This window comes from Euprymna scolopes, chromosome 28 (assembly GCF_053919585.1).
Source record: "Euprymna scolopes isolate OS-2025 chromosome 28, ASM5391958v1, whole genome shotgun sequence".
Taxonomy (NCBI): Eukaryota; Metazoa; Mollusca; class Cephalopoda; order Sepiida; family Sepiolidae; genus Euprymna; species Euprymna scolopes.
The window spans coordinates 38,534,984-38,550,917 of NC_136509.1; the positions used below are offsets into that span (position 1 = coordinate 38,534,984).

Genomic DNA, 15,934 nt, shown 5'->3' on the forward strand with positions numbered 1-15,934 from the left:
CAATCGGAATGTTTACGTGAAATTTAAAGTCGACTTTACACAATTTGAAACTTATCTGAAAATGACATCGGGTAGTTGGAGGGAAAATGTAGGGGACAGAGGTGGAGGGGGCAAAACGGACAGGTTTCCTTTGTTTTTTTTTTTAAAGAATAGACATCCATAGTTACCGATATGGAACGTTTGTATAAATTTTTCCATTTTTTAATTTTTGTATGTTCCTGTTTTTAAATTAAATTTTTTTAAAATTATTGTTCAATATTATATAAAAAATATATTATGCCGAAAGTTTCACATTCTTGCAAGCAAGGAAATTATTAAAAGCTTGCATGTAAAAATTATGCGAAACCTGTAATTTAAAAGAAAAAAGTAGAAATATTTTTTTGCAATTATAATTTTTTGTGAAAATATTAAATAAACAATGCTTAATTCAATGGTAATATCGGTAGTTCGAGAAATTCATTCTTCTTCGAGTCATATCGAATTCATTAGTACGGATTTTTTCATAATGTTCCTATAAAAATTATTTTATTTTTATTATTACGAATTACGATGCTTGCTTTGTATAAATAAAGCAAAAATAAATTCTTGCGTTTTTTATTTACTACTGAAAACCATAATTTTAGTAAAGGTATTTTTTGTTTAAACAAAATAATAAATTTCCACTAAGATTTAAATAAAAATAATTAGTTCATTATATTCCACGATCATTATTTGATAAATACTGAAAATTTCATTAAAATTGGTTAATTTTCTGATTTTTGGTGATTTAAAAAAAAATTTTTTTTTAAGTAAAGGGAGGGGTCAAAATGTTTATACATTTTGAGCGTCAGCATTCATTTTGCCCGTACCTACTTAATATAAACATTAAATTGCTGCAATAAAACGTAAAAAGTATGTATATATATATGTATCTATGTATGTATGTATAATGTATGTGTATTATATATATATAACTTTATTTGACACTTTTAGAATACACAACTTTATTTAATATAAACAATAGACAACTTTAATGCTTACTTAGAAAGAGTGACTCGTTATTTGCAATATAGTTATTGGTAATGGCAGCTGTCTAATTATAACTGGATGGACTGTCTAAGAAAATTATCCCCCAGGTGAAGGTGACTTCTTTTTTTTTTTTTTTTTTTTTTGTATATCTTAGTACTGATGATGGCTAATATTGAAGTAAAACTAAAAACACATATACAACAAACCATACATGTATATCAGTACGTGCCAAAACAATTAAGTGCTTATATAGGAAATAAACTTTTTGAGAGAAACATAATGAGGTCCAAGTGGAGAATAAAGCGGTAAAAAATTAAGTGGATATATATACAGGATGTCCCAATAACTTGTATACACTCTTTAAATGACCATAAAACCATTTATTATAGCGAAGAAAAGTTTTATACATCAAAATACTGTGAACAAATATAGAAACCAGCTAATTATCGAAAGTATTCAAATTATTGGCCATTGTGGTCCATGAACAGCTGACAACATTCACTGATTGAATTCAAAACGTTCCTAATCAGTTCAGTTTTTGTTGGCACATCCCCTTTCAATGGCTGCTTTTAACGTATTCATTGTAGCTTATTTTGTGGAGTGAACCTTCTGTTTAACTCCCACCGCCACCACCACCAAGAAAAAGTTTGGGGAGCGGAGTCAAATTCGGTGAGCATGGACAGTACTCAATATTTTCTCTTCGTCCTACTCATGTTTGGCAGGTGACCATCCAAATAAGCTCTTATGTCATGATGATAGTGGGGAGGTGCTCCATCTTGCTAGATGTACCATTCTTTATTTCTAAACATCTCTTAGAAATGTGGCATAGCATACTCATGTAGCAAGTTGAGATAATTTAAAGAGTGTATATATTTTATTGAGATACTCTGTGTGTGTGTGTGTGTATATATATATATATATATATATATATATATATATATATATATATATACATCATTGTTTGAATCGAAGATAAGATATTTTGATGCAGAACGGAAATGTTTTCCTCAAAGAACTGAAGCCATTTTGGTAAGGCAGGAAATCAGAGGATCAGAATAAAAGCAATTATGTCATGTGTTTATTGATAGTTTTTTTGAGCATCTATTTATTACGGCTGACTGGAATGAATCATCGATTTTCTGTCAGGTGCTATCTTCCATTCCTTGGGATTTGAAAGTCTTTAAGGCTTTCCCCCCCCCCTTTTATTCATTCTGTAACGTTGTCCGGGAATCAACACGTATGCTTAGTGGCAAAAAAGACAAAGAATAGGAAAGAATTTCAACTCCCTTTTTTCTTTGTACAATGGCATTTATTTCCTCGTTGATACGGCCGTGATGTCACTTACATGATAGTCTTCCTGCGCATCATTCATGCCTCAAACGTCATCTTGAACATGATTCCCATCTCTAACGTCATCTCTTAAAAAAGTTTTTATTTTTTTCTACCAGTAAGGTCATTTCGCATGCATTTACATGTACGCATATACACGCTATGTTACAATACCAAAAAAGTTAACATTGCCACTGAAACATAATGGGCTGCTGTGATCGGGCTAGATTAGAGAGAGAGGGGCAACCCAATTTGGAAGTTGGACAGCAAGATCTTTGTCTTCATTATATTTATAATTTTGCATGTTAGTACTGTCAGGGGAGCAGGAAGGGATTCCAAAGGCAAGTGGTTCAGTTTAAGAGAAAATGAAAATAAACTGTCCTCTACGGGAATGCAGCAGCTGTGCCACTGGCCTTAGATGGGTTGAACTATCTTCCTCTGGAGGAAGAAGTGTTATGGGAGTATGAAATTCACAAGCAGGCCACAGTCACATGTATATCCCAATCAGGGGAGATGATGACGTTAGATTTTTACAGTTTTTGCAGGGAGATATGTCCTCTTACATACAGCGCCTGGTATTCCTGAATAGTCACTCATTGTACTGAACAGGCTCAATATTGCTTAACTTTGGTGACATAATGAGGACCGGTGTGTTTACGTTGTCTCAATAGGGATGAAACTCACAGGATTCAGATTAGGAAACGTTTGTATTCAATACATCCCCTTCACCCTTATTTCCCTCCTTTCACCACTTCTCGTTTAATTTACCATTCATTCTCACACAGATGGACAAGACATTATTAAAGTAAGATTTCCTCATTAAATCAATACAATTTGAAACGTGATTCTCCAATATTTTATGCTGACCTGAATCTTTCCATGTATTGATTTTTCTAATTTGTTTCAATTAAAATAAATCGATCATTATGAACCTTTTTTCTTTTTCTTATTTTAATAAGCTTGTAATGATTATTTGGATTATTTGGACTACGATTCTCATTTTGGTTATTAGTGATGGGATGATTCCAATATTTTTTCCGAATTCCAATACAGTTAGTGATTCTGTTCTAAATTTCTGATTTTCATAAAATTTCACTTCTTTTAAAATCTTTAAATATTTATAGAGTTTTTTCGTTTTCAGATTACCGTAATATGTGCATATATTTTCATATATAGGTAACATACAAATATCCGTGCATGAGGTCGCCAAGCTAATAAAGAACCTAGATTCCAGTAAAGCAACTGGCCCTGATGGCATCCCAATTATAGTGTTAAAAAAGCTTCAACCAGAACTTGCTCCCATACTTACGAAACTATTTAAGCGCTGCCTTAAGGAGAAGTGCTTTCCGACTCCCTGGAAGACCTCATCAGTTTGCCCTGTATTTAAGAATTCAGGTGATAAGTCATCTCCCTCTCAATACAGACCAATAAGTCTCCTGTGTGTTATGAGTAAGTTGCTGGAATCCATATTAAATAGAGAAATAGTCAACCACCTCAGCAGAAATAACCTTCTTAGTGACACACAATATGGTTTCCGCTCTGCAAGATCTACCGCAGATGTGCTGACGGTTATATCCCACAGGATTAGTGAATCTCTTGACAAAGGCTTCCTTTCTAGGGCAATTGCTCTTGACATATCAAAGGCCTTCGACAAGGTATGGCATAAGGGTCTACTTCACAAGATTTCCAGCTACGGTATAACTGGAAATGTTTTCTCAATCATTAAATCATTTCTCTCCGATAGGCTCATAAGAGTAGTGGTAGATGGACAAAAATCGGAGGCCTGCAATATAACTGCTGGAGTCCCTCAGGGGGCAATCCTGGGCCCAACTCTCTTCCTGATCTACATCAATGACCTCCCTAAACACATACTTAAATCATTCGTTGACATCTATGCTGATGACACTACCATCTACGGCAACACATCAAAGGCTGTAAATGACAAAGTTCTCTCTGATTCTCTCTCCTCTGATCTCGAGCGCGTGGTTCAGTGGGGGAAGATGTGGCTGGTAACCTTTAATGCATCCAAAACCAAACTGCTATCCTTACATCATCAACGCTCTGATCCCCATCTGGCATCAATTGTGATGGATGGCTCTCGTCTGGGTGAGGCCCCGTGTTTTGACAAGCTTCTGGGTTTGACCTTTACTCCTGATCTGAAATGGAACATGTACATCAAGTCTGTTGCCAAGGTCGCTGGAAAGATGGTGGGATCCTTCTACCGCTCCGGAAGATATCTCACTACGGATGCAATTCTCTATCTATATAAAAGCCAAGTACGTCCAAGGATGGAATACTGTTGCCATATCTTGGCAGGAGCTGCTAAAAACAGCCTATCCTGCCTTGACAGAGTACAAAATAGACTTCGTGGCTTAGTCGGGGATGCCCTTTTCTCTACCCTGCAACCTCTCTCCCACAGAAGAGACGTTGCGAGCCTGTCCTTGTTTTATCGTTATTTCCATGGCAGATGCTCGTCTGAACTCCAATCTCTGGTTCCCCCTCGCCAATCTTTCACGAAAAACACCCGTCTAGCTGAATCCACTGTGAAAAATTTCCCCCACTCTATATCTGTGCCTAAATCAAAACGCAGATTCCATGAACAAAGCTTCTTTCTTAGAACTGCACGCCTGTGGAACTCTGTTCCGTCTGCCTGCTTCCCTCCGGACTACAACTTGGATGTCTTCAAGTCCAATGTTAACAAATTCCTAATGAACCGCCCCCTTAAGTAAACATTTCAGCAAATCTCCTCACTAACGTAATGTACTTGCAATAACCCTTATCCCTGAGTGGCTTCCGGGCCTTGATAAGTGGTGATCACTGTGTAAAAAAAAAAAAAAATGTAAAACTACACTTGTTGGGGTTAATCTATAGCTTTTAGTTTTACTAATAATTTAAAATCCATAAATATTTATCATTTTTTTCTTTTTTTTTTTCTTTTCTTTTTTATTAGTATCAAAAATGAAAATAAAGTTTTAAACAAAAAAGAAACTTTTTTTTTTTTTTTTTTTTTTTAAATTACATTTTCACCCCAAACAAGGCACATTGCCACTTTGGTGTAGGGGGATACTATCAGGGGCAACAACTACTGGGGTACTATGTAGGGATTTGGGCAGCAAGATGTTGGTTCACGTTACACTTGAACTTCTGCACGTCAATACCATTGGGGAAGCAGGGACCTGGAAGGGAATTCCAAAGTCTAGCGGTTCTGGGGAAGAAACTACTGTAGTAGAAAGATCTTTTACATCTAGGGATCTCTACAGTGTGGGGATGGGATTTAGCTGCCTGTTGGGTTTGTCAAGGGTGTTTACGTCATGGGGGCACAAGTGCTTGCAGTTTGTCAGAGCATTCACCATTAAAATACTTGTAGACCAGGCAGAGGGATGCAACATTTTGTCGATGGGCTTAGATGCCAGTTCAGGACCTATCAGATTGATGACTCTCTTTTGATCCTTGTCTAGAAGTGAGAGACTAGTAGCAGATGCACTAGCCCAAATATTACAGCAATATTCCATACATGGGTGAATGGTGGCCTTATAGAGGTACAGGATACTTTTGGGTGTTCGTAGTTTTCTAGCACGGTAAAGAGAGCCTACCTTCTTCGCAGTGGCCCTGGCAATGCTTTCAATGTAATTGTTCCAACTCATGTTTCATCTGAACGTTAGGCCTAGGAGTTTGAAAGGTATACTCTCAGATAGTCATTGGCCATTGCTATTGGTGGTAGAGAAGGTTTCTTGTAATTATTGAAGGAAACCAGTTTAGTCTTGGTGGCATTGAATGTGACCATCTATTTTTGTCCCCATTCCACTACAGATTGGAGGTCATCCTCTAGTGTTTCTGCCATTTCTTTAGATATGTGTTCATTTGTTTTCCTGTTGTGCCTGTTATAGTGTGGTGTCACCAGCATATATACCCATCTCAGAGGCAATTTTGTCGGGGAGGTCATTTATGAATATTTAGAACAATAGAGGTCCAAGGATAGACCCTTGAGGCACTCCCACATTTATATCATATTGTTTAGATGTACGACCGTCGAGGACAACCTGGATTCTTTTCTTATCTAAGAAGAATTTAATTATGTTAAGTATTCTACCAGTGATACCATATGATCTAATTTTCCTGAGGAAACGCTCATGCCATACCCTGTCAAAAGCCTTAGATATATCTAGAGCTACCGCTTTGCCCTCCCCCGCTTTGTCCAGTGAATGGTATATACGTTCAGAGATTAGTTAGGATGTCTGCTGTGGAACGGGCTTGTCTAAATCCATATTGTTGGTCAGTCAGAAGTTTAGCATCTGTAAGGTGACGGACTAAATATTGCTTTTGGTATTGGAAAATAAGCACAAATTTTTTAAATACCCGAAAAGGTTTCAATTTTTCTGATTCCTGATTTTAATTCCGATTAATCATTTCAACATTAGCTGTTATACTCACGTTACGGCCGATGTAACATCCGATATTTTTTGATGCATCTTTTTCAACTTAAGAATCTTTGGTTACAGCTTTTGAATTGGACAAAACCAAATTTTGCCAACTCAGAATTACATAAACAGCTAGAAAAAAAGCCCAAATGAAATGGCATCAAAATTAAAATGAGACTGTATTCCAACAGGAAAAAAAATGAAACATTAAAGCAAGAAAAACACTCATTGTATGTTTATTTTTTATGAAAATCTTTTTTTTTTTTTTTTTTTTTTTTTTCTTAGAAAATTAATGAAACAATTGATATATATATATATATATATATATTCATGAGAATTTTTTTTCAATTTTTTTTTTTTTTTAACGATTTATTTCATTTTTTATACTTGTTGAAAAAAAAAACTAGTGGTTTTTTCTTATTTTTCTTATTTTTTTCTCTAACCTAACTCTAAACAGCTATTTGTTTTTGTTTTGCATATTTCATCCTTTTCTTTTCCTCTTGTAAATTCTTGACAATTTATGATTTAATCAATTTACTTGTCTGTTTTTCTTGCTTTCTGATTGGATAAGCACTTCAGCATTTTCTTGTAGTTTATGTAAACAGTTAAAAAAAAAAACTAAAAAAAACAAACAAACAGAAAGTTGATTTTTATCGGGTTCCAAAAGTTGTACCAATATCGAATCTTTATGTACAGATTCCAGAGTTCGACATAAAGATTCTCAAATTTGATAGAATATTCTCAAATTTCAAATGATGCACCTGAATAGATTATAAAAGATTATGAATACAACAAGCAAGATGAGAGCAGTAGTACAAATAATGTTAATTATCAATCCTCATCTAAAAAATGTATCCCAAAATATTTTTAAGTTTAGAAAATAAAATAAAATTCAAATGTTTTCAACATTTAAAAATTGTTTTTTTTTTTTCTTTATTTGCAGTGAGGAAAGGGTGTTATTCCATTACCAAAAACTTGAAGGCTCAACACGAGGCTTAGCTATTGTCAAGTAAGTTTTTTTTATTAGTTTGTTTTAAAGTATTTAGAATTTTAATTAAAAACAAAAAAACGATATCGTTTGAGTTAGCCCCAGTTAATCAAAGAGTATTTTTTTCTAGAAATTTTTATTTTTTATTTATTGATATGTGTTGCAGTTTGTCAAAGCCCAAAAGCCATTCAAGGATAATAATGATTAGCAGTTTAATAGTAAACATCATGTTGAAAAGATTGAAACTGAAGTGGGTAAAGAGTAGGATTTCCATATTTAAAAATGTACGGCATAATCACGTTGACACGCCAGTTCTCGCCAGATCACCAAAGTTAAGCAACATCGAGCCTGGCCAGTACCAGATGGGTGACAATTTGGGAAGGCTAGGCGCTGTATGTACCTTTTGAGAAGGTTGGGCGTGGGGCCAGCACCCTCACCCTGTAAAAAGAACTCCTTGCTACAAAAACATCTACAAAAGTTGTAGATGGCATATGCCCCTCCAGGGGCTTAAGGGCTATGGATTCCACAAACAGGTTTTTGGGGGAAAAAGTTTGATTCATGTTAAACTTTAAAAATATAGACTATAATTGGCACCAATCTTTTCCTTTTTATTGTTAAAGCCATATGCCTAAAATTGTATTCAAATTATAAATACCAAAAATTAATCTTTTGTGATTCATTTAAAAGTTTGCCACCTCCTAAAAAAACAACTTTATGGTAAAATGACATATGGAACAACTATTTTAGACTTCCAATAATTTAATATTAACCACAAATCAGAATATGCCTTTTTCTGATATACTGTTTTTTTAATTAAAATAAAGTCTCATCAGCACTGGGATTAAACATTAAATAGACATCTTAAATATACGACACACACCAAAGTGAGGATACCAAAATATTATGCAACAAATCAAGGTTATGGGCTAACATAACATTCCATATATGGATTTGTCCCAATTCATGTTGCCTGTGAATGTTAAGCTGAGAAGTTTAAAGGATGGACTTTTAGGTAGGTATCATGGCAATCGGTGGTTGAGAAAGTTTTTTGTAATTGTTAAAGGAAAAAAGCTTAGTCTTAGTAGCATTAAATGTTATCATCTATTCACGGCCCCATTCCACTACAGACTGAAGATCGTTTTCTAAGGATTTTGACATTGCCTTGGATGTGTACATTCGTTTTTCCCTCGTGTCTTTCATAAAGCATGATGTCATCGGCAAATATACACATCTCAGACACCATTTTATCTGGGAGGTGGTTTATAAATATTAGAAATAATAAACGTTTTAGGATTGACCCCCAAGGCAAACCCACATTAATATCATGTTGTTCAGATATTGAGAACAACCTGGATTTTTCTCTTCTCTAGGAAAGATCTGATTATGTTAAATATTCGTAAGATTTAATTTTCATACAATATCGTGGTAATTTGTAATGGTGAAAGATCGGGCAGAATTTGATTATTTAGGTCAACTAGAACTTGTTTACATTAGACTTGAAAAGGACCATGTTATAGTAAGCTGGCAAGCAGCCTCGCCATATTGTGTTCCACATATGGGTAGTTTTAGGAAAAAAACATTGCTCATGGAATTTTTGTTTTGGGATTTATAAACAGGATAATTATATTTTTGACATCTATATACCAAGCATAAAAGGAGGTGGAAACAAGATACAGGAAATACTACAGCTGATGTATTTTTGCTTTTCATTTTAGTTGCTCAAAAAAAGAAAAAAATATAGTAATAATTACAGTTCAAACGCACCGTTTTTGCTATCTGACGCATGAGAACAATGTACCAATTTTTCTCCTCACTCTTGTAAATCCTGCTTGCGGGGCACATCTTTGGTTGCAGAGTTGAGGTTTAAATTTCATTAGTTTCATAGAAGCCCCACCCCCCACTTTTTTTTCCTTTTTTTTTTTTTTTTGTCACTTCTAATAAACATTGTGTTTTTTGTTTGCAGTTATATGACAATATGTGAAGCTCTTCCAACATATGGAAATCACTATTATGAAGTGAAAGTAAGTCTGACATGTTTTTGTTTTCTTTACTTTTTCCTTTTATACACTGTGACTCAAAAAGAATGCCACTCGTGGAATTACTAATTAAATTCAATCTTTTTTGAAATCCAACCATATTTGGTAAAAATGAACTTTAGTTTATGGCTGACTTGTCCAACAAGTTTCAGTTATGAATATCTAACAGCTTTTATTTTATTATCATTCAATATGCAGCGGGGAGGGGCACTTTGGTTATCTTCTCATCAGTAGGTGATATGATCCTTTATAGGATTACTGGACATTAACCTTTCAGATTTTGATCTGTGAGATTATTTCAAAGATAAATTATAAAATTTGTTTTTTGCAATCCAACCATAATAAACTTCAGTCTATGCCTGACTTGTCCACCAAGTTTCAATTATGATTGTCCAACAGGCTTTGTTTTATTGCTGTTCAATGATATGCTCCAAATGTGCACTTTTGCATTGTATGCACATCTGGATACAACATGCAAAATTGCAAATAAATTCACTCCCTGGAAACAATGAATAGGTATTCATAATCCTTTCTGCAATCAAACCAAATCTGTTTGATACAATAAAACTTCAGTCTATGTCTGACTTGTCCATACAGTTTTCTGTCATGAATGCTTAACAGTCTGTTTTATCGTCATTCAATGATGTGCTAGGTGTACATCTACATTGCAAGCACACCATAATACAATGCACAAAATTGTTAATAACTCTGACACTCTTCATTTTGCACTGCTCTGATCTAACCTGTGATGGCCGACTTCAGTTGAAAAATAATCTGGGATTGTTTTGAGAGACGTTATTCTTTGTATAGCCCTAGATAAAAATCGAGGAGTAAGAGGGGACAGGGTAAAGTTCAATGAATCCCTTTCAGGATTCCATCTCTTTCTGATGAGATTGAATTTTGACTTTTGCCTTGAAAAGGTCTTATTTCTATTATTACCTTGAAAAATCCTTGAAAATAAGGAAAATATCTTGCAAATGTCCAGTAAAAATTTGTGTTGAAATATTAAAAATAAAATTGAAATAAATCTCCCCTTATTTTTTGCTTTCATTTATAATTTCATTTTTTTTTTTTGGGGGGGGGGGGTAGTGTGGCCACCATAAATCCCCCCCCCCCTCTAAAATCTTTCCTTCAGCAGACAGGACTTTCCAGTTGATAACCCCCCTGACCACCCACCCACCCCCAAAAAAATTAACATAAAGGCTGGACAGGGCAAAAAATGGACAAGACGGTAGCGATCTTGGTTAGAAATTTAAAAGCCAATCCATAGAGTTAATAAGTGAGATGAAATAAAAAGCATTTAAAACTACTTTAAAAATAACCAAAAAATTTTCTGATTTGCTGTAGATTCTAAAACACTCCCAATTTTGTTTTGAAAACTCGAATTTTGTCTGGAGAAGGCTTTAAAAAGCCTTGAAATGTCCTTGAAAATTAACATTGAAAATCTGTACAAACTCTGGAGATGATCACCAAAGTGTCCTTGTATAACATAGGCATAGATTGAAGTTTACTTGTACCAAATATAGTTGGATTGCAGAAAGAATTGTTTTTTTTTTATTATTTTGTGAGTAGCAGGTTTTCTTTTTTTCTGTGAGTGGCATTTTTTTTTTTTTTCTGTACAAACACTTTTTATGGGTTTTTTTTTTCTCTGATTCTATCGTTTCTATATTAAATGACATGATGCAGTTGATATATTTTTATTCAGTCATTTTTATTCAGTCATTTTTGTTTTTACAAAAACAAAAATGACTGAATAAAAATGTTTAATCATTTTTATTCTGACAGTTTTACATAATGATACATGAATTTTCTTTGCTTTCTTTCACCCACAATAAAAATTTGATTTACTTTTGTTAAGCAAATTGCTGTAAAACTATAATTTTAATGTTCTCTTAATCTATCTCTCTCTCTCTCTATATATATATATATAAATATATATATATATAAATATATATATATATAAATATATATATATATATAAATATATATATATAAATAAATATATATATATATATATATATATATATATATATATATATATATATATATATATATATAAAATTATTGGATGTAAAAGCTTTTAAAAATTCCAATCTTTCAGAAATAACTTGCTATTCAACAGTTTAAATATTTCTAAATTCGCATTATTTGGATTCTTTGGACTTCCTTTCATCTTGAGTGTTATTTTTATAACGTTTCACTTGATGTAATCTCTGTATGTTGTTGAACTTGGGAATCTAAAAGGAATTTCAAACATGGATTATATGCTCTCATCCCATGAATGAGTAAAAGTCTTCCATGAGCAGAGCTTCTTTCTTAGAAGTGCACGACTGTGGAACTCTCTTCCGTTTGCCTGTTTCCCACCTGACTACAACTTGGTTGTCTTCAAGCCTAACATAAACAAATTCCTGATGAACCGCCCCATTAAATAAGACACTTTATCAAATCCCCAATACTAACGATTACTATGATACTATCCCATTGATTACTGTACACACAATAACCCTTATCCCCGAGTGGCTTCCTTCATGTAAAAAAAGAAAAAAAAAGTCTTAAATAATTCATAATTATTTTTTTAATGTCACCCACACTGAGGATTGAACCTTAAACTTCCAGAAGAATAACTTAAAACTGAGTTTTCCAAGTACTTTTTCCACTTGCAGACAATTCTAGTATGAATTTTAGGAGCCTTAAACCTATTTTTGATTTTAGATGTACAATCTTACTTATCATTATAGATCATTATTTATAATGTTATGAAAAATACAAATAATCAATTCTCATTTAAAAAAATTCAAAAACATTGTTTCTAAATTTCTTTAAAATTTCACAAAGTAATTAATTTTTTTTTACTATTAACAAAAGATTGAAATGGCTAACTTAATTAAGAAGAAACTGAAATATGTTCTGGTGAATTTAATTTAATTGCTTTTTAAAACAGGATTTTAAAAAAAAATTTGTTTTCAAGAAACTGTTTATTGATCGAACCAGAAAAGAACAATTAACAGGGCTTCATAAGAATATCATAAGTGATTTCTTCAATGAAATCTTTTTCAGTCATGTGAATTATTTATACCTTCAATTAGACAATAACTACTTACATTTTATAATCATAACTAGAAGGCTACCTGGCGTTGCCTGGTCGTAAGATATGCTTAAATATATTTTAATGTATGCAAATTTCGTATTTATTATTATAGATCCAATTTTCTATTGACTATTATATTGTACTCCGTATAGAGTACCCCACTCCCGTGACCCGGTTGTAAAATATGCTTAAATATATTTTAATTCATGCAGATTTCACATTTATTATTATAAAGCTAATACTCCAGGTATTATTATATTGTAGTCAATGTATGGTAGTGATTTAAAAAATTAAAAATTAAATTGACTAAGGTGCAATCAGCCAAATCAAAACCAAAACATATAGTGGTCCAGCCTTAGTTTGCTAGTCATAACGTTAAAATTTTAGATGGTGACAAACAAAATGAGACTTTTAATATAATACAAGATGCAAGGCTGCCCAGGTGGTCCATGGAGTTTTATAATTATTAAGATAATATTGTGAGGTACTGAGATATACAATCTTACCTTTTTTTTTTTTTGTATTTTAAAACTGTTTATCCTCCAAACAAGACAATAGTAATTAATGATTATGCATTTAAGTAGATAGATATACCAATGAGTTATACTGAAACTATTTGCTGAATCGTCAGGTGATCATTAGGGCTATGACAAAAGAATATTCTTATTGTTTTGACTCTCGAGTATATATCCGACAAGAACCACATGACTATATATAAAAGCATATAAGATATCAATGGATACACACAGGAGAGTCAAAACAATGAAAAGAATTTGCTGTTTTCTAGCCCTAGTGATCACTGACTAAATTTTGATTTGGTTAAGAGGGTGACTAGTAACTCAACAGGATTTGAAAAAAAAAAACTTGGTAAATAATGTCTGTTCTGATGCTCCATTTAAGTTAATTTGTCTTTAGTCAATGTAAGGGAAACCCTTCTATATTACTTTTTATTTTTACCTAATTCCCCTTTTTGAGGAGCTGGTTTTCCCTCACATTAAGAATGACATTGTGTCACATTTTGCTTTTGTGGCCAAGCAAAGAAATAGTAATGTCTGTACAGGTAAACAATGTACCATATGTCAAGGACCTACTTGATCAGAAGTGCATTTAAGTTTTCCTTCTCCTAGATTAGTTGCCCTACCATAGCTAAAGAGCCTAATTTACTCTATTTAACCCACTAACTATACCTGCACAGCACAATAGCATTGAAACACTAGTTCTTGTTAGATCACCAAAGTTAAACGACGTGGAGCCTGACCAGTACCAGATGTGGTAACTATTTTTGAATGCTAGCTGCTATGTAAACTTCCTATGACTAGGATATACACGCAGCTAGGAACTATTTGTGAATTTCTAAACTTTCTCTTCCGGGAGAAGCTGGCTGTTCACCGAGGACTAATACCACACTAGGTATTACGGGTTCATTTTTTTGTATCTACAGTGTTGCCCAGAATGCAGTAAGGTTCTTTCAGTTTTAAATTTTTATGGTGCATTTTTAAATTTAGGGTAGAAAACTTATATTCAATTCCAAATGAGTTATTTTCTCATGTTTGGATTTATTTTTAGGTGATTTAAAAATGTTTCATGTTATCAGCTGTCTCAGCTGTATTAAGGTATTTTAAAAAATAAATTGTTGTGAAAAACGTTATTATATTGCCAATAACATGGGATGAGAATAGCTAATAAAAAGTGTCCAGTCAGAAGCAAAGTTTAATTTGTAGGCTTAAATGCTATGAGGGTCAGACTTTGAAAATCTGGTGAAATAATTTTGTTTGATAATTTGAGGGGTTGATATGTAGTCCTTATTTATTTGCCTCCCCACGAGAGCAAAGTTAGACTCAAGGTTGGTTTTTAATGTGATGATATTAGTAACAATGATTCATTAACCACCCCCACCTTACCCAACAGAGCGTCAATCCTAAGTCCATGTGATATGAATTGTTTTTTTGGTTTTTTTTGCTGCCTCCACATATTATTTCTGTTTGTGGTTTATGGACTCTAGATAAGTTGCTATATATCCTAAAAGCAATTTAATTTATGAATGTGTCACATTGACAGATGCCCCAGAAACATTTCCTCCAGCTTGACAATTTGATTAAAAACACATCTATAACCACCTAAAACTCTTTTCCTTTTCCTCTTTTCCTTTTTGCCCTTTCGTCCTTCCCTGTTTTTCTTCTTCGCCTTCCTTTTTTTTTCTCCTTATCCTTTTGTTGCATTCTTTTATTGCCTCCATTTTCTTCTTTATCTTTACTTGGTTCCTTACCCTTTTTTCTTTTGCCTTTTCCTTTTTCGCCTTTTCCTCCTTTTTCGCCTTTTCCTCCTTTTTCGCCTTTTCCTCCTTTTTCTTCTTTTTCACCCTTTTCCTTTTTCACCTTTTCCTTCTTTTTCACCCTTTTCTTATTCACCTTCCTTTTCCTGCTTCTTCTTTGTCTTTTTCTTGCACTTTTTTGGTAACAAATTCAATTCGGATTTCATTCATTAAAAACAAAAATTTTTTTTCATTCTATCAGTGTTGTGTACTAATTTGGAAAGAAAATCATTCTTAAAGGAATCTATTAAAGGAGTAACTCTACTAGTCATAAATAAAGGTTATTTTTTATTACTTACTGCACTTAATTTGTGATTTTGCGTTCTTAAATGTCTATAATGATACTTTAAGACTTTCATTATTTATGTGATCTTGCTTGTGACTTTTAACCGATTTATGCCATCCGATCGTCTCAAATTAAAATGTTTCTTTTACAGTTGAGGTTAGAAAACTAAATAATACACTATGAGGAATGCATAAACTTGAGAAAGTTTTATTTCACTTTGAATAAATGGTGCACATGTCGTGAAAATTCATTATTTCATACATAGTTAAAAAGTTCTTCAAAATCATAGGATAGGGAAGATTACTCTTGATTATTTTGTGACCTAATGATCATCTTTGTGATGATAAAACAATACAAGACGAGTACTTGATGTTAATCAGTTGGGGGGGGTGATATTGTCATGTAGTGTAGACAAAGGAACTCTAAGCATTGTTTGTCGTGTCAGTCCCCAGCAGTTTTTATCTTGTCCC

General features: G+C 33.2%; 1 protein-coding gene across 28 annotated transcripts in view; it reads left to right on the forward strand.

Moving 5' to 3' along the window:
• The window catches only part of LOC145249568 (uncharacterized), a 585,438-nt gene that overhangs the window by 367,958 nt on the left and 201,546 nt on the right, over window positions 1-15,934 (forward strand). For all 28 annotated transcript variants that reach the window (XM_080111254.1, XM_080111253.1, XM_080111255.1 and 25 more), the window contains exons 8-9: window positions 7,699-7,764; window positions 9,707-9,764. In XM_080111254.1, coding sequence (XP_079967380.1) covers window positions 7,699-7,764; window positions 9,707-9,764 — 124 coding nt within the window. The remainder of the gene's footprint in view (window positions 1-7,698; window positions 7,765-9,706; window positions 9,765-15,934) is intronic.